The 14,780-nt window shown below is 41.5% G+C and overlaps 1 protein-coding gene across 2 annotated transcripts in view; it reads left to right on the top strand.

The window, feature by feature from the left end:
- Window positions 1-13,125, top strand: part of LOC114067017 (potassium channel subfamily K member 17-like) — a 31,757-nt gene extending 18,632 nt beyond the window's left edge. The window contains exons 3-5 of one of the 2 annotated variants that reach the window (XM_027902173.1): window positions 6,170-6,336; window positions 7,396-7,564; window positions 10,757-13,124. In XM_027902173.1, the coding sequence (XP_027757974.1) occupies window positions 6,170-6,336; window positions 7,396-7,564; window positions 10,757-11,052 (632 nt within the window). In that variant the 3' untranslated portion in view covers window positions 11,053-13,124. Of the gene's footprint in view, window positions 1-6,169; window positions 6,337-7,395; window positions 7,565-10,756 lie in introns of both variants that reach the window. The other variant, XM_027902174.1, reaches the window with a different exon arrangement.
- Window positions 13,126-14,780: the final 1,655 nt, after the last annotated feature.

Raw genomic sequence — 14,780 nt, forward strand, 5'->3', positions numbered from 1 at the left:
GTTTAAAGTACCCCAAAACCTATGTAGTTTTTGGCTAGTCTTGGGAGTTGAATGGAACTGCATTTATAATTTTCGATTGTGTGGGATGGACAGCCCTGACCATCTGATTCCTTTTCTCTGCTGTTATGCTTCTGTGCTTTCTTCATTGCTGTCTTTGACATGTAGTGTCATCTCAGTCTTTTTGTTATCTTATTTTCTGCAGATTTTTTCCATAGGAACCCTCTCCCCAATGCCTTGAAGGGTCATCTTCAGAGTTCCTTTAGAGATGTAGTACTAAACATGATTAAAGAAAGAGAAGCTAACATGCTGCTGGTTTTATCTCTCAGACTTCTTTATCCCTTGCCGACACAAAGTCTCTCCTTTCTTTGTTTACTTTCCTCCTAGTTAGTTTGGACTAACAGGGCAGAGGTTAAAGCAAGCTGAGAGTCGGGCACAAGATGAAAATTCCCGAAGTCAAATGACCTCTGGGTGGTGTAATTTCAGAGAAAGTGCTAAGGAAGGGCTTTGTGTTGAGGCTACAGTTGTCTGTCTAAGAGTAGATGGTAGTGTCCTCTCTAACCTGAACGTCCCCCTTGATATTGGGTGGGTGGATGCCGTTGCCTAGTGCTGCCTTACCATTTTCTGCTGCATAGCAAAGGATTCATTTACATGAATTTCAAAGGCTCTTTTTTAAATATAAAATAGGCCATCTCACCATGTGGAAAGGAAGGGAAGGACCTTCTTCCTGTTCTTTCCATCTCTAGTTATCACAGTATAATAGCTCCTAAAAGCAATACCCCAAAGGATTGGGGGATAGCAAAGAGTCAAGGAGCAGGCTATTGAGTGGTGCTGTTAAGCACATTGTAACAGACAATTAGTAGCTGCTACAGATGGTTCCCATGGGGGAGTAAAAAACAGTAGCAAGTTCAGGGCGGTGTAATGCTTTGGGCCAGCAAAAGTTTCTTGAAGACTCTGACCCTCTGTAGTTCTGCCCTGTGTCTGGTGGAGTTCCTGAGAAATGGCTAAGTTTCTGCTCATTGCTGGTGGACAATCCATTGAGAAATTTAGTTAAAGTAACTTGATGTCTCAGACTAGTTATAATGTAGAATAACAACCTGGGGCCTCTGACATTTGAATCCTCTGTGAACCTCAGGCTTGTGCAGGGGAGTTCTGTGCTGCCCTGCCTTTGATGCATTGATCGTTTCCCTGCCTTGTGACAGCTGACAGAGCTGCTTTACGGGCTTGGCCAAGTAGGATGTGGCACAGTGGTCCATGGGATTTAACTGGTGGATGTGGGGATATCAATCACAGCAACATCTCCTGAGCACTGGCAAATTTGGTCTGCTTTCCTGGCTGCATGCCATCTTGTCCAGTTGAGATTAAGCCCACTGTACAGCTTCCATTGTATACGCGAATAAAGACAGTACAGATAAGACTGCAGTACTCATCTGAAGCATTGTTATGGCCTTTCACTCACTGAAGGAGTGCGGGACCAAATTTGCTGTCGCATGAAATTTCCTGGGGCTAAAACTCTGTTCAAACATGGGTTTCAGCCTACCAGCCTTAGTTAGTGGTCTCTTCTTCAAAACAGCACCAGCTAAAATCAATAGTGATGGGCAGCTTCCGTGACATGCCCTGGTTCAACCTGCCAGGGTCCCAGTGAGCTGTGCTGTGTAAGACCCAGTCCCTGAGATTCTGCCACCACTAACTTTAATAATCAAACTATTTAAATTCTTGGTTTGTTCTAATCATAAAACTGAGAAGCCAGTTCAAGAACTGTGGCTGCTTGGGCCTTCCATGTCCTGGTTTTGTCTCTACCACAATTGGGAGACCTTAGCAAGGTCATCCTCCATGGATGGATGAATTGGAAATAACCGATTTCCCATGTCCTGAGCTCAGTGTCTGTGTCCAGCTGACAGGTGTTCCTGAACTTGAAGCAGACTTGATGGGTATAATACAAAATCTCACAAGAAGCTTGAGAAGCCAAATATGTTGATTTGGTTTATGTAGTTATTCTCATAGAGGCAATCAAATTATGAGGGGAGAACAGGAACTCCTGACTTGCTGATCTTCAGTTGAGTGTAGGTGGTACCAAATGACCTCTGAAAACCTTACTGCTTGTAAGATCGTAAGATAATTCAGTCTTCCTAGTACCTCAGAAGGTCTCTAGTGCAACTGTGTTCTTGAAGCAGTCAACCATGAGGTCAGACTAGGGTAATTATGGCTTCCAGCTGAACTGGAACATTCACATTTTCAGGAATCAGACAAACATATAAGGCTGTGTGAGTGATCAATAGGTTTGTTTCTGTATTTTTCCACTTTGAATTATATGAAGACATATTTTCTGTCCAAAGTGAATTTGCATATTACTTTTCTCAATAAAACATTTGAATTTTTCATGAGCTAAACCTTTCATTTATCCCAGATTAAAACATTCAGGTTACTTGTAAGAGATCGCAAGGGAAAGAAAAGTTTAGATTTTCCGAAAAATATTAGAGGAGGAGCTGGTGGTTCAAGGAGCTAGGTAGTTTGAGGTAGTTCCTCCAGTGCCTGGAAGACGAGGAATGTGACTCACTGGAGATCACCCCAAATGCCATGTGGAGCATTTTTGAGTATTTAAATGTCTAATGGAAAACAAAGTGATTCTAGGACTGACACTCCTCACTGAACTGTCCAGTGACCCTGTGGGTCAAACACTCCTGTTGTTCTAGCCACCTGGCTCCTAGGCTTAGATGAGCATCTGGGTGTTCAAAGCAAAATACTGTCAACGAGAGCACTCTCTAAATTTAGCATTAGGTCATTCCTGTAGGAAGTGATGGCTTGTATACTCTTGAGTAGAAGAAAGAATTAAACCACATCTCCCCAGAAATGTGTTTGAATGCTAAACCACTGATAAAGTTACAGGTTAGGGAAACAACTCTTCCTCTAACTTTTTTTTTTTTTTTTTTTAATCCTGCTGAGTTTTTTCCACAGATGAAATTTTTTTGTAAGTTTGCAGATGATTTTCAGCCTGTGAAAGACACTTAGTTTTTGTTCTAAGCACTTTTTGCTGAAACTACTCTTTTACATCCGGGCAGTGAGAACGGGAGCTAAACAAATCTCTCATTGTGGGTAGCAGGAAGTTGCAGTTGCCTCAGTTGAACTGAGAATCCTGCAAATAGGATATTGTCTTGTGAATGAAAAGATTTTTTGCTAATAAGTCTCATCTTCTTTACAAGTCCACAAAGCTTCCAAAGACCATATGTAAGGGAATGTAATGGGAAAGCAGGGAAAAAGTCCTTAATTACTTAATACATATAAAAGACGTACATGAGTTAAAGCACAACGATATGAACATTTAGAAATAAAACCACTCTTATTTTGCTTCTTGTATAGAAGCTTAACTTTACACTTTATTTCGAAATGAGAGTGCTGTACATGTGCTTAATCAAGCTTCAGTGAAAACATATTTTGATGTCTATGAGGTTTTAATGATCATCCTTTGATGTCTCTTGGATCAGGCAGGTACTAGGTGACATCCCAGTAGCAGACTCATGAGGGATATGACACAACTGCCAGGGTAGTTTTAGTCTCTGAGTTTGGTTCAGATCTTCTAATGTATAGCCCACAATGGTATAAGACACGGATTACCCTCATTCCATTTACTGAAGAGGATATGTCCTATTTACCTATTCCTGCTTGAATTTTGAAACAGTTGAGGTTTATAGACAAGTAGGTTGGCATCTATTTGTCTAATGCAAAGGCAAGTGGATGTCATCAGCCAGGAATAAATTTCTGGGCATTTTGCATAATCTGAAGTCTCCTGTGCTGTTTGATTTAACTTGGTATCCTGTATAAAAAGCTAGTTGGGACTGTGGCTTTTTGGCATATGTACAGCAGCTGCTCATCAAGTCTTCAGAAAATTGTCTTGAGCTGCTAAGCCCAAGGGAGGAGGGAACCAGAGAAACCAAATGCAAAGCGGGTCTGGTGTTTCAAGTGCTGGGTTTACTGTGCACATTAGACCTTCTTACATTATTAAATTTGCCACTCTAAATGTGCATATATACATATGTACATATTCATATACATATTCAATATGCACATATTGAGTTTGCCACTCTAAATTGTAATATACAGTTTAACCTTAAATGCTCTCCAGTCAGCACTATGTGGCATCCCCAAAATTCTGGAGTCTGCTGTGCTTCTCATGGTGATCTGAGATCACAGGCCTTTCTCCTCTTATCTGTTGATTTTCTCCAGGACTGAATAACTTGGAAAGCTGTGGTAAAAAGCACTGCCCAAGACATTACATAGTCTTTTAAACCTTAATCTAGAAGGAAAAGGGGATGGGGGAAACCACCTTGGGAATGGCTGGCCATAAATGTATGTAAATAATGTTCAGACTCCAGCCTTACAGTAAATGCCGCCCCCATCCCCCCCCCAGCACTTTCTGCTGGGGCCAGATGAGTCCACAAAAGGGAAAAATGGGAATTAATCCACTGAAATGTGGCATAGCCAGTGTGAAATGCATCACAACAGCCACATCTCCCTTTAATTCACTTAGGTGGGATCATCTGCTGGACGTACTTGCCTGCATGTCTCATTTACCACACCTGTTAGTCTAGAAATGGTGAAAGCTGACAGAAGTCAATAATTACATGTGGGGAAAGGTGTGTAAACATTATAAAGCTGCTCACAAGCAAAGAACATAGCACTGGAATGAAGTCCTAATTTAGCCCCTTTGTTTGACTGTATTGTAAAACAATGTCTAGTTATGTAACAGCATCCCCTTCTTTCTGAGGGATGCTCTGCCCTCTCCCAGGGACAGGCTGCTGGGGGACTGCTTTGGAGGTGTATTATGTGCTATCATATATGTTAGACTCAGGGGCTCACAAATCATCCGAGACTAAAATTATTGGAGGGGAAGTCCTCCATATTGTAAAACTTGGAATTTGTGCACGTGCATACTTAGAAATAGTTTGCCCCAGACCTTTTCCTGGCTTAAGTTTGCTGGTGCACATGCACGATTAACTGCAGAGTTGTCCATGGCAAGAGACTTTTGTTAGCACAAAATGTGGCACAGGACGTGTAGATATCCCCAGCTTACAGTTGCACGCATTTCTACATTGTTGGTCAGTGGCTTGGGAATGGGACTCTATCTGATTAACCACAGATGTTTGCACTCTCACTTATCTGGGGTACAGAGCCCAGCCCTGGGACCTCTCCCTTCTGGGCACTGCTCACTTGCCCTGGGGCTACACCACTTAAATGCAGGTAGCAAGGCACCTGTGCTTGGGCAGTGCTAACCTTGGGTGTCGCCAGGAGGGGATATCATTATTTATGGTGAAAAGATAATCTTGCATGTGGACGTACACCAATCTCTAATGAGCGGAGGTGATTTTGAAATGTAGTCAAGGCCACAGGTCTCTGACTGGCTAAATCACAGTTGAAATGCTTGTGATGTGCTATTTCTTCCCCTGTCTTAGAAAGCATCCTGTGAAATAAACCACAGGTAAATCTGACTTTCCTGTGGCATAAAACACTTGAAACTGAAGAAGTGCGAGTCTGTAAATTTACAGGACGTTTTAAAAAGAAAGTGTAGGGAACAAAGACAAATATTGCAGCAATGATTTTGAAGGCATAATGGTCTGAGGATACAAGCAAGGCCATGCTTGCAAGGCAGGACCTTTATTAGACTGTAGACAATTATTTTGATAATTTAAGGTGTATTTGGTGCAAACAAGGAGTATAAGCAAGAAGGCAGTGTGAAGTTCACTAGGCCTGTGGGACAAAGGTAGAAAAGGGTGGCTGTTATAATTAAAACACTATTGTTGTGATTCAGAGACCATCTGACAGCCATGCAGGATCATTTACCAGCAAACCCCATGCCAACAATGCTTACAAAAATTGAGCTAAACGGAAGGTTTTCATTTACGTCAGATCCCAGCCAGGACAGTGGGTAGGGAGAGGAAATTCACTGGTAAATGGAAAAGGAACTAAGCAAAATTGGCAGGGAAAGAAATGTTATTTTCCAGCCCACAATAGGATATGACAAACAATGGATGTAACTTACAGTTATTTATAAAAAAGGTCCTTTTGGAGCAGTGACCTTCTTGCCTAACTTCTTTAGAAGATAGAGGTTCACCCCTCCAGGGGAGGAGGGCAAGCAAACAGTATTTTAGGTTTAATGCTTCATTCCTTCCCTGCCTAGGCTATGGGAACCTGAGTCCCAGCACTGCGGTTGGTCGAATCTTCTGCATCGTGTTTGCCCTTTTTGGAATTCCCTTGAACCTCGTACTCCTGAATGAAATTGGGCAGCTGATGCTGCTTGGGGTTCAGCATTGTGCCCATCGCCTAGAGGAGGTGTTTCATTGGCAGGTAAGCAGTGTGGATGGGTATATCTCAAGGAAACAAAAGACAGAGGACACTGTCTGGTATTTGACATCCTCTGGCTAACAAGGACAGCCTGCCTACCTATTTGGCCAAAAAGGCAATAATATTCAGGAATAAGTGGAAGCAAATAAATTTATTTTGTGACAGCCCTATGAGGTGTCAGATAAGGTTGTTTATTAATTCTGAGGGAAATTCTGTGATGAATGACTTCCCCTACAGCAACAGAAGTGCTAAAGCATGAGAGCCGTGCACAGTCCCAGATTATCTGGTCTGTTTATCCTCAGTCATAGTTAGAATTGCCTGAGTAAGTTATATGGGAACATTTGTGGAATAGGCTTTAAACTGGCATGACTCATGGAGGTGATGCCCAGTTTGTGTTGACTGGATGTTGAAGTTTAACCCCATGTGGCAGCTAAGCACTACACAGCCACTCACTCACTCCCTTCTAATGGGATGGGGAAGAAAATCAGAAGAGTAAAAGTGAAAAATGTCATGGATTGAAATAAAGACATGGATTGAAATAAAGTTTAACAGGTAAAGCAAAAGCTGTGCATGCAAGCAGAGCAAAACAAAACCAGGAATTTGTTTACCACTTTCCATCAGCAGGCAAGTGTTCAGCCATCCCCAGGAAAGCAGGGCTTCATCATCTGTAACTTGGGAAGACAAATGCCATCACTCTGAACATCCCCCTCTTCCTTCTTCCCCCAGCTTTGTATGCTGAGCATGATGCCGTATGGTATGGAATATCCCTTTGATCAGTTGGAGTCACCTCTCCTGGCTGTGTCCCCTCCCAGATTCCTGTGTACCCCCCATCCTACTCACTGTTGGGGTGGGATGAGAAGCAGAAAAGCCCTGTATTATCAATACTGTTTTCAGCACAAATCTGAAGTACAGCCCCACACTAGCTACTATGAAGCAAATAACCATCCCAGCTAAAATCAACACACTGGCAGATCCACACTGTTTCTTATAACGGAATGTAACGAATGTTTGCATATTTCTGTGGAGTCCTTCATGAGCTTTTTTTTCTTCCTGTTTTTCTAGAATAAAGCTTCTCTCCTGATGAAGACCTGTGCACTGGTAACTGGCTTGTTATTGTTCCTCTTGCTACCTCCCTTGTTATTCTCTGACAAAGAAGGCTGGTCCTATGAAGAAGGCTTCTACTATTCCTTCATTACCCTCAGCACTATAGGGTTTGGAGATTATGTGATTGGTGAGTAGTTCACATTTCGTCGCTTTCATCTGCTGAACAGCAAAGTCAAATGCATGGCGTCTGAAGCTCCCCACTGGGCAGTTTGACACTGCTAGCATTCCACAGACCTGATGCTAAGTATGTTGTGATAGGCATTTGACAGGTTGGGGAGGACCTGATTCCTGTGATAGCAATGCACCTGTAGAAGAACAAAGAAATTTTTCCCAGTCAGTGAGTAGTCTTCCAGCATTCACGTGTTCTGTTCCCTGAATGACTGCACCCCCAGGCTGGAGTGCTGTGGTGTAGTCAGTGTGGTGGCTGATGGCACACATTTACTGCACTCCAGTGCATCAGCAGCGATTAATTTCAGCAGATGCTACTCTGCATCACCATTAACAGACTGTGAACATTTCTTCTGTCAAAACCCAAGACAACTGCTTTCTAAAAGGCAGCTCAAGTCACTTAGGTGTAGACTGTCAGGCACCGGGCACAGCCTAGTTTTGGATGCCAAAACCCTTTGCCAGAGGAAGTGGGATTGGACCCACGCCCGTTGCATTTGCTGAAACACAGGACACACCTTTTTGATAAAGGCTTTCTCATTAAAAACAAATTGATTAGAGAAACACATGCACCCTTGAATCCCTGAGAGACAGAAAGACTAAAACATCTTTTTATGGATTCTCTTATTTTCTTTCCTTTGTAGCGCTTGATTGATGGTTAGACAACTCTGTGGTGGCTACTTTAGGACTCGTGTATAATGCATCAAAGTTATGATTAGAGCTTGTGTAGGCACACATAAATAAGCTGGAATCAAGTTAGCTTGGGTAAGGTAGCTAAATAAAGCTTAACAAAAGCTAGGTCTGTTTCCTGCGCTGATATTACAGATGATGCTGAATTTTGTGTGGCAGCAGCTTTACTTCTCTCAGTTTCTGGTAATGAATTTGGTGTACCTCCCTCTTCCAGGTGTACCTTCACCTGTGTAGTACCCTTGTAACTGGTATACTGCCATAGATATGCTAGGTTTGGTATGGGGATAACTGAATGGGTCAGCATCCTGTGGTATGTACTGGCCAAACAATTTTGGCCTTACAATCCTGTATGTGTGGTTTATGTCTAAACTTAAAAACGAGGTTCAAGTGATCATCGTAATGTTTCCCCACTAGTGTGATGCAAAACTGGGAGGAGTAGCTGACGTGCTGGAAAGCAGCTCTACAGAAAAGGGCCTGGGGGTCCTTTGTGGACAACAAACTGCCCATGATCCAGCAGAGTGCCCTTGTGGCCAGGAAGGCCATTGGTATCCTGGGGTGCATCAAGGTCAAGGGAGGTGAGCCTGCCCCTCTACTCAGCCCTAGTGAGGCCACATCTAGAGATTGCTGTGATTCTATGAAACGTGAAATCTCTTTCTCTGGAGATATTCAAAATCTGCCTGAACACAGTCTCATGCAGACTGTTCTAGGTGAACCTGCTTTAGCAAGGGGGGTGGACTAGAGGATCTCCAGAGGTGCTTCTGCTACTCTTCTGGACCAGGGAAATTCTGGGAGATATCATATGCCAGGAGTGATGTCCAGTGTTCCCTTTGGACACAACTGCTCTGTTTTGGGGAAAATGTAAGCCAGGCTATGGCACTTGGACTTGAAGTCATAGAGTGGTCCCTAGCCAGTTTTATTTACTAATATTGATGTAGCTTCTCTTACTGACCCTGAAATTTGCTAATTTACACACTCAATAAGCCTTTCTATTGAATACAGGGTGCCTATACTGCTTCAGATCTTCCCATCCCCGACTCTGCAACTATCGTATGGTCTCTGTGGGAAAAGCATTCTCCTTGGAATTCTCAAATAGCCCTTTGCTCATGTTTTCATTTATTACTTAGAAACAAACAATTTTTAAACCTTTGAATTTAGCATTGGTGAAAGGTTCTTGTTTGAATAATGCATAAAATACTCCTCCTGTTTGAAGTTCACCTGGATATAGAAAGCCAACCAAAAGAGTAGCTAGCACAGAAATTATTAGAGTCATAGAATAGAATATTCTGAATTGGAAGGGACCCACAAGGATCATTGAGTCCAACTCTTAAGTGAATGGGGATCAAATCCACAATTTGGGTGTTATTAGCACCATGCTCTAACCAACTAAGCTAATCTCAGGGTAGCTCCCAAACATTTACAGGGGCTTAGTGACAACTTAACGTCTTGTAGTCCCATTATATTGAACATGTACAATGTATATTATGTAATATATAATAATACTAAGTAAGTGGGTGTAAAGGATTGGATGTTTAATATGATGCTACTGAACATTTCTACTTATCACCGTCTTGTAGACAGTAACAGTTCACAGACCATGATTTGGGAACTGCTAGCTCAGTATTCTTGCACACAACCTATCACAGATAACCTAAACACCTGAGGGGTGTTTTGATGGATGTCCCATTTTAACCCAGCCCTATGCGTGCTTTTCACTGGAATGTGGTATGGTGTGTGGCCTCCAGGTTTGTGGAGGTACCACCTTGTATGTGTTAACTCCTCACATTCTGTCCCAAAATTATTGGGTTTTCTGTAGTATCTGCTGCACTGTAGGTATCCAGTTATAAAGTGACAAACCTTCCTAAGGTAAGGAAACTAAATAGTGACGCCTGAGAAGCAGTGGAGGAAAAAAGCCATGCAACAATTTCACTGCCAGTGATTTGTGTCCCGTGTCTGTAAGGGTACCCCAGACTGCTTTACAGATACAACCCAGTCACTTTATAGGGCTTTTTCTGTATTAATATTACTACTGAGACTAACTTATCCCATAGAAGTCTCTTTGCACAAAACACTATGGAAACACAATCGGAAACGTGGCTTTGCTCCAGAGGGATCACAGAGTACCTTGCTGAGTAACCAGACAAAGATAGCATAATTTCAAACCATCTTCCAAGGCTTGGTTTCTCTTGGAAGTTTTAGGACTGCTCAGGACATAGATGTAATTTAGGATTTTTTTTCTTTCTTATGGGTAAACTTTGTGATTCTTAGGGATACTAGTCTGCTGGTGACATGTCATGAAACATACTTGCTTACAACATCTGTTCATGTGCTAAATAGATGGCATACTCGTGTTTTATATAGAAATCACTAATATTAATTGCTGTTTCAGCTGTCTTTGCTTTTACATTTCTTGTCTCTGAGGCACTCTTGATCCAATCTAGAAATGTTTTGGGTGATTCTGTTCTAGGGATGAACCCAGATCGCACCTATCCAAGGTGGTACAAGAATGTAATCTCTCTGTGGATCCTCTTTGGGATGGCCTGGCTAGCACTGGTTATCAAATTTTGCATCAACCTTCTAGAGAGCTCCAGTGACTTCTGTCAATGCACCAAGAAGAGCACCGAGACGGCAGAAGACTTAATGGATGGTAATAAAAATAGTACAACAGGGCTTCACAATGTGGACATCTGCAATGACAAAGACAGAAAAACAAAAGGACCGAGTGAATCTCATACCTACACTGCTCCTGCAGAAGCTCTCTAGGGAAGAAATATACCCTTGGTGTCCTATAGGTTTCAGTGCACCAGAGATGCACCATTTAGAAATGAGGGAGTGGAGCTGTCCTGACCTTCACAGGGGATGAAAGCTTGCCTGTCGGCCTTGAAATGCTTCTGTTCTGCATTGTGCAATGGCAATAGAATGTTTCATTTCCAGCACCACCAAGGATTGCCAACAGGACTCCTAGCCAAAAGTAGATTGATGGAGATATTACCTGCCCTCCCACCTCAATATATGAAGTAACCTTTGACATCGATTTGCAACATCAACTCTTGTCCTGTTCTTTGCATGCAAAGTTCTTGCAGCCTCTGGTCGCTGTGTCTGTGTCTGCCAGTGTGTGGCATTTTGCAGATGCTGCAGCTAGAAAAGCAAGTGCCATTTAATGAAGGAAACAAACAGCATGCTGCTAAAAGACTTAAAGAAAAGCACGATTTAAAGGTATTTGTCTGTCACGTGCACCATCACCTGAATGTCGTGAAAGGTGGCAATGAGCTTTTACTCTCTTATCACTAGTATATGGATGGCAATGAGACAGAGCTTGTAGAGGTGTTTAGTAGAAACAGATAATTCAGGTTTTTTTAAAGCAGTTTCTACATCAGAGGTCCTCTAATATTAAAAAGAGACTAGGTCAGCTATTCCTTACTTCAGAACTTACATAGGTTCATCCTTTGTAAAGTATTATGTAGACCAAATATCATAAGCAATTCATTTAGATTATTTTGCCTCATCTTTGAAGTCAGAAAAGGAGGACTTGAGGCATTTTAAGTGGCAGTAGTTCCAACATTATCCTGTGGCCAGTGTTAACAAGGACTACCTTAATCTAGAATCAGATTGAAGTATCTTCAACTGTGATCAAGAGATGCTGTTTTGGTGAACTTCTCATGTTATACATTAATAGTGTACCACTTCTATCTAACACCTTCTATATAATCACAACTGTCTGATCTGTGGAATGCCAGACCTGCTTATTTGGCCTTTGTGTCAGTCATGAAACAGAACGGTTTGGAGTTTTTTAATTCCATTAAATTCTCAAAAATCTTCTGATACATTGTGTCATTGATAAAGGCACAACAGAGTCTAAGTCATGCTGCCATTTGTATTCCCATATCTAGTCTTCTTATTTTCTTATTCCTGTTGTGCTACTTGCATCCTAGAACATTAACTTTGAAAACTTGACCATAGCAGCAAACCAGAATGAAGCATTTGGGTGACCCTTCAGCTTTTGCACTGAACCCAAATTCCATATGAATGATAGAGAAAAGACCGAAAACTGAGTCCGCTGGAGTATGCAATTCAGGAATTAAAAATATCCATAGCTATATTCACAGAAATGTGAGTGTAAAGTTTACAGTCTTCAGGAACACAAATCTGGAAGATATATTGTGAAAAAAGTGTTTCCACATATAGGCCAGTCAGAGAATTGATACGTGGTGGAACTGATTACAGGAGAAAATGCTGGAAGGAAATCAGCTGGGTGAAATTTAGTCTGTCAACCTTTTGCTAATTGCATAGTAGTAAATATTCTCTCAAATACTGTTTGAATAGGCAGCAAAGATCAGGAAGGGAGGCAGTGAACATCTTGGATCATATGGATGCAAAAAAAATACATTTCAAATTTTTGAACATGGGGAAATTTCTTTAACAGCCTTTATAATAAACTTTTTTGTTTCTTCTGTGTTTCATCTTGCTTATTTTCACTGATGGATGTACAGTGTAGGTTTTACTTATGTCATAATGGGCTGGCCTACACAAAGACCAAAGTTTATTTCTTTAAACATCAGTAAATCACAATTCCACAGCATAAAACATGATGCCCTTTTATCCATATCTTTTGCACCCTTTTTCACATGCAAAACTTAGTAAATGTAACTGTATTGTAAAATCTGGGTGTCCAAAAGATAGTAGGAGATTCTACTGTTGAAGCACAGGAATGACTATGCTAATTCTGTTTCAACTTCAGCTTGAACTGTCAGAGATTCCGGGGGTTTCTGTCAGCTCTGCTCTTTGATGAGAGGGCTTATCTTGAGATGAGTTTCATCTTTTAAATTTGACTGTTTATTAATCTCATTTAATTCCCATGTATGGGAATCTCATTTAATCTCATTTAATTCCCATGTATTTTCAGTTTGTAAATGGGGTTTTCAAAGGTGCCTTAGAAGTTTTAGCACCCTGGTTCCACTGAAGTGGAAACAGAGTTGCGTGCCTTTGGGCAGCTAATATACACTTTGAGAGGTAAAAGGAAGACAAAGTTTAGGAGTAGCCCCCATAAAAAGGAAAAAAACCCAGTAAATTCTTCATAGCTTTTGGTGCTTCCACCGTATGTCAGGGTTCAGCCACAGACCTAAGCATGTGGCTGGATCTCAAGATGCCTTTTTATCTGCTCCAGCAATCTTTTATGATTCACTTCCTCTTGCAGCAGGGCTGTTGTGTTACCCAGCAGCTCAGCACCAGCGTAGCCCTGCCATGCACTTTCTGATACAGTGCGCTTTATGGGTGCATCTGAACTGCTTGCAAGGCATGTGTACGTCCAAGGGTGCAAGTTGCTTGCTTGGGGGTCTTGGATCACCTTAAAAAACGTGAAGTAAGTGAGTCAAATGCCATCTCTGCCTGGGTTCTCTGACACTGAATTAACATTACATCACTTACGAATATTCTTTTTTTGACAGTTTCTCAGCTAGTTTATGATGTAGACAATAGATACAGATGTGTCCGAGTCCCAGCAAACTGCTGTTCCTCTGGTTTTCCTGTTCTTTATAAAGCTGTGTCTTTATAAAGTGTTGTGGTTAAATGACATGGATGAATTTGTTCCCAGAGGGATGAGAAGAAAGTGGAGTTTTGCAACATCACAAAAAAAAAAAACATAATCAATGTGTCTATTATACCAAAATATGAAAGGTTATCTTCTCAAGGGTAAAATAAAGAAAACAAAAGCATGGTGCTGTTATCATTCTTGTCACAGCTGACATGCAGTCTTCTGTAATCTGTATTGGAAAATTACTGATGCTCCTTGATTTATTTTTTATTTAATATCTCTTCCTGTTCTGGTAAGTGTGCAGTTTTCTTTAGTGATTTTAAGTTAGACTTTCACTGCTATTATTCTTCACAAGTCAATTTTTCCTTATTATCCTGTTTTCTTCCTTGGGAGGAGCAGGGGTTGGAAACAGGTTTGGTTAGTAATGGTAGTTGTAAATATTTATGTAACATCAATCTCCAGAGTCTTTTTCACAATCACATAGAGCATAATGTGCTTCTGACCTTTATACAGTTTCCCAGGAAATCAATCCCTTGAAGCAAGAAAACAAGCCCCTGTCTGTCTCCCCTACTCCAAGGACAAGTCCTGGCCTCAGCCTCAGTGTTTCTTATGCTGGCTCTTTCAGCTAGTCCAAAAGAGATGTTTACCCCTTGGGGAGAGATGTGTCCAGAAGTACGTAACAGGATGTTACAGCAGCATAGTACAGACTGCTCAGAACTGCACACTCTTTGTCTAGTTGACCACAGTATTTTGAGGTCCCTAGACTAGAACAAAAAAGCCCTTCTTCCACAGTAGTCTATGGCTCCAAAAAAAAATCCAAGTTGTCAGTTTTCTTGCAGTGGTTGGCTGATAAGGCCTTACCTTAAAACTGATACCCCAGCTCAGTTTAGAGCTGAGACTGTTTAGCCTAGAGAAGTCTCAGGGGCATCTCATCAATGTATATAAATACCTACAGGGAAGG

Source organism: Empidonax traillii, unplaced genomic scaffold (assembly GCF_003031625.1).
Source record: "Empidonax traillii isolate 1590-97213 ecotype Southwest subspecies unplaced genomic scaffold, ASM303162v1 scaffold847:size276119, whole genome shotgun sequence".
Taxonomy (NCBI): domain Eukaryota; kingdom Metazoa; phylum Chordata; class Aves; order Passeriformes; family Tyrannidae; genus Empidonax; species Empidonax traillii.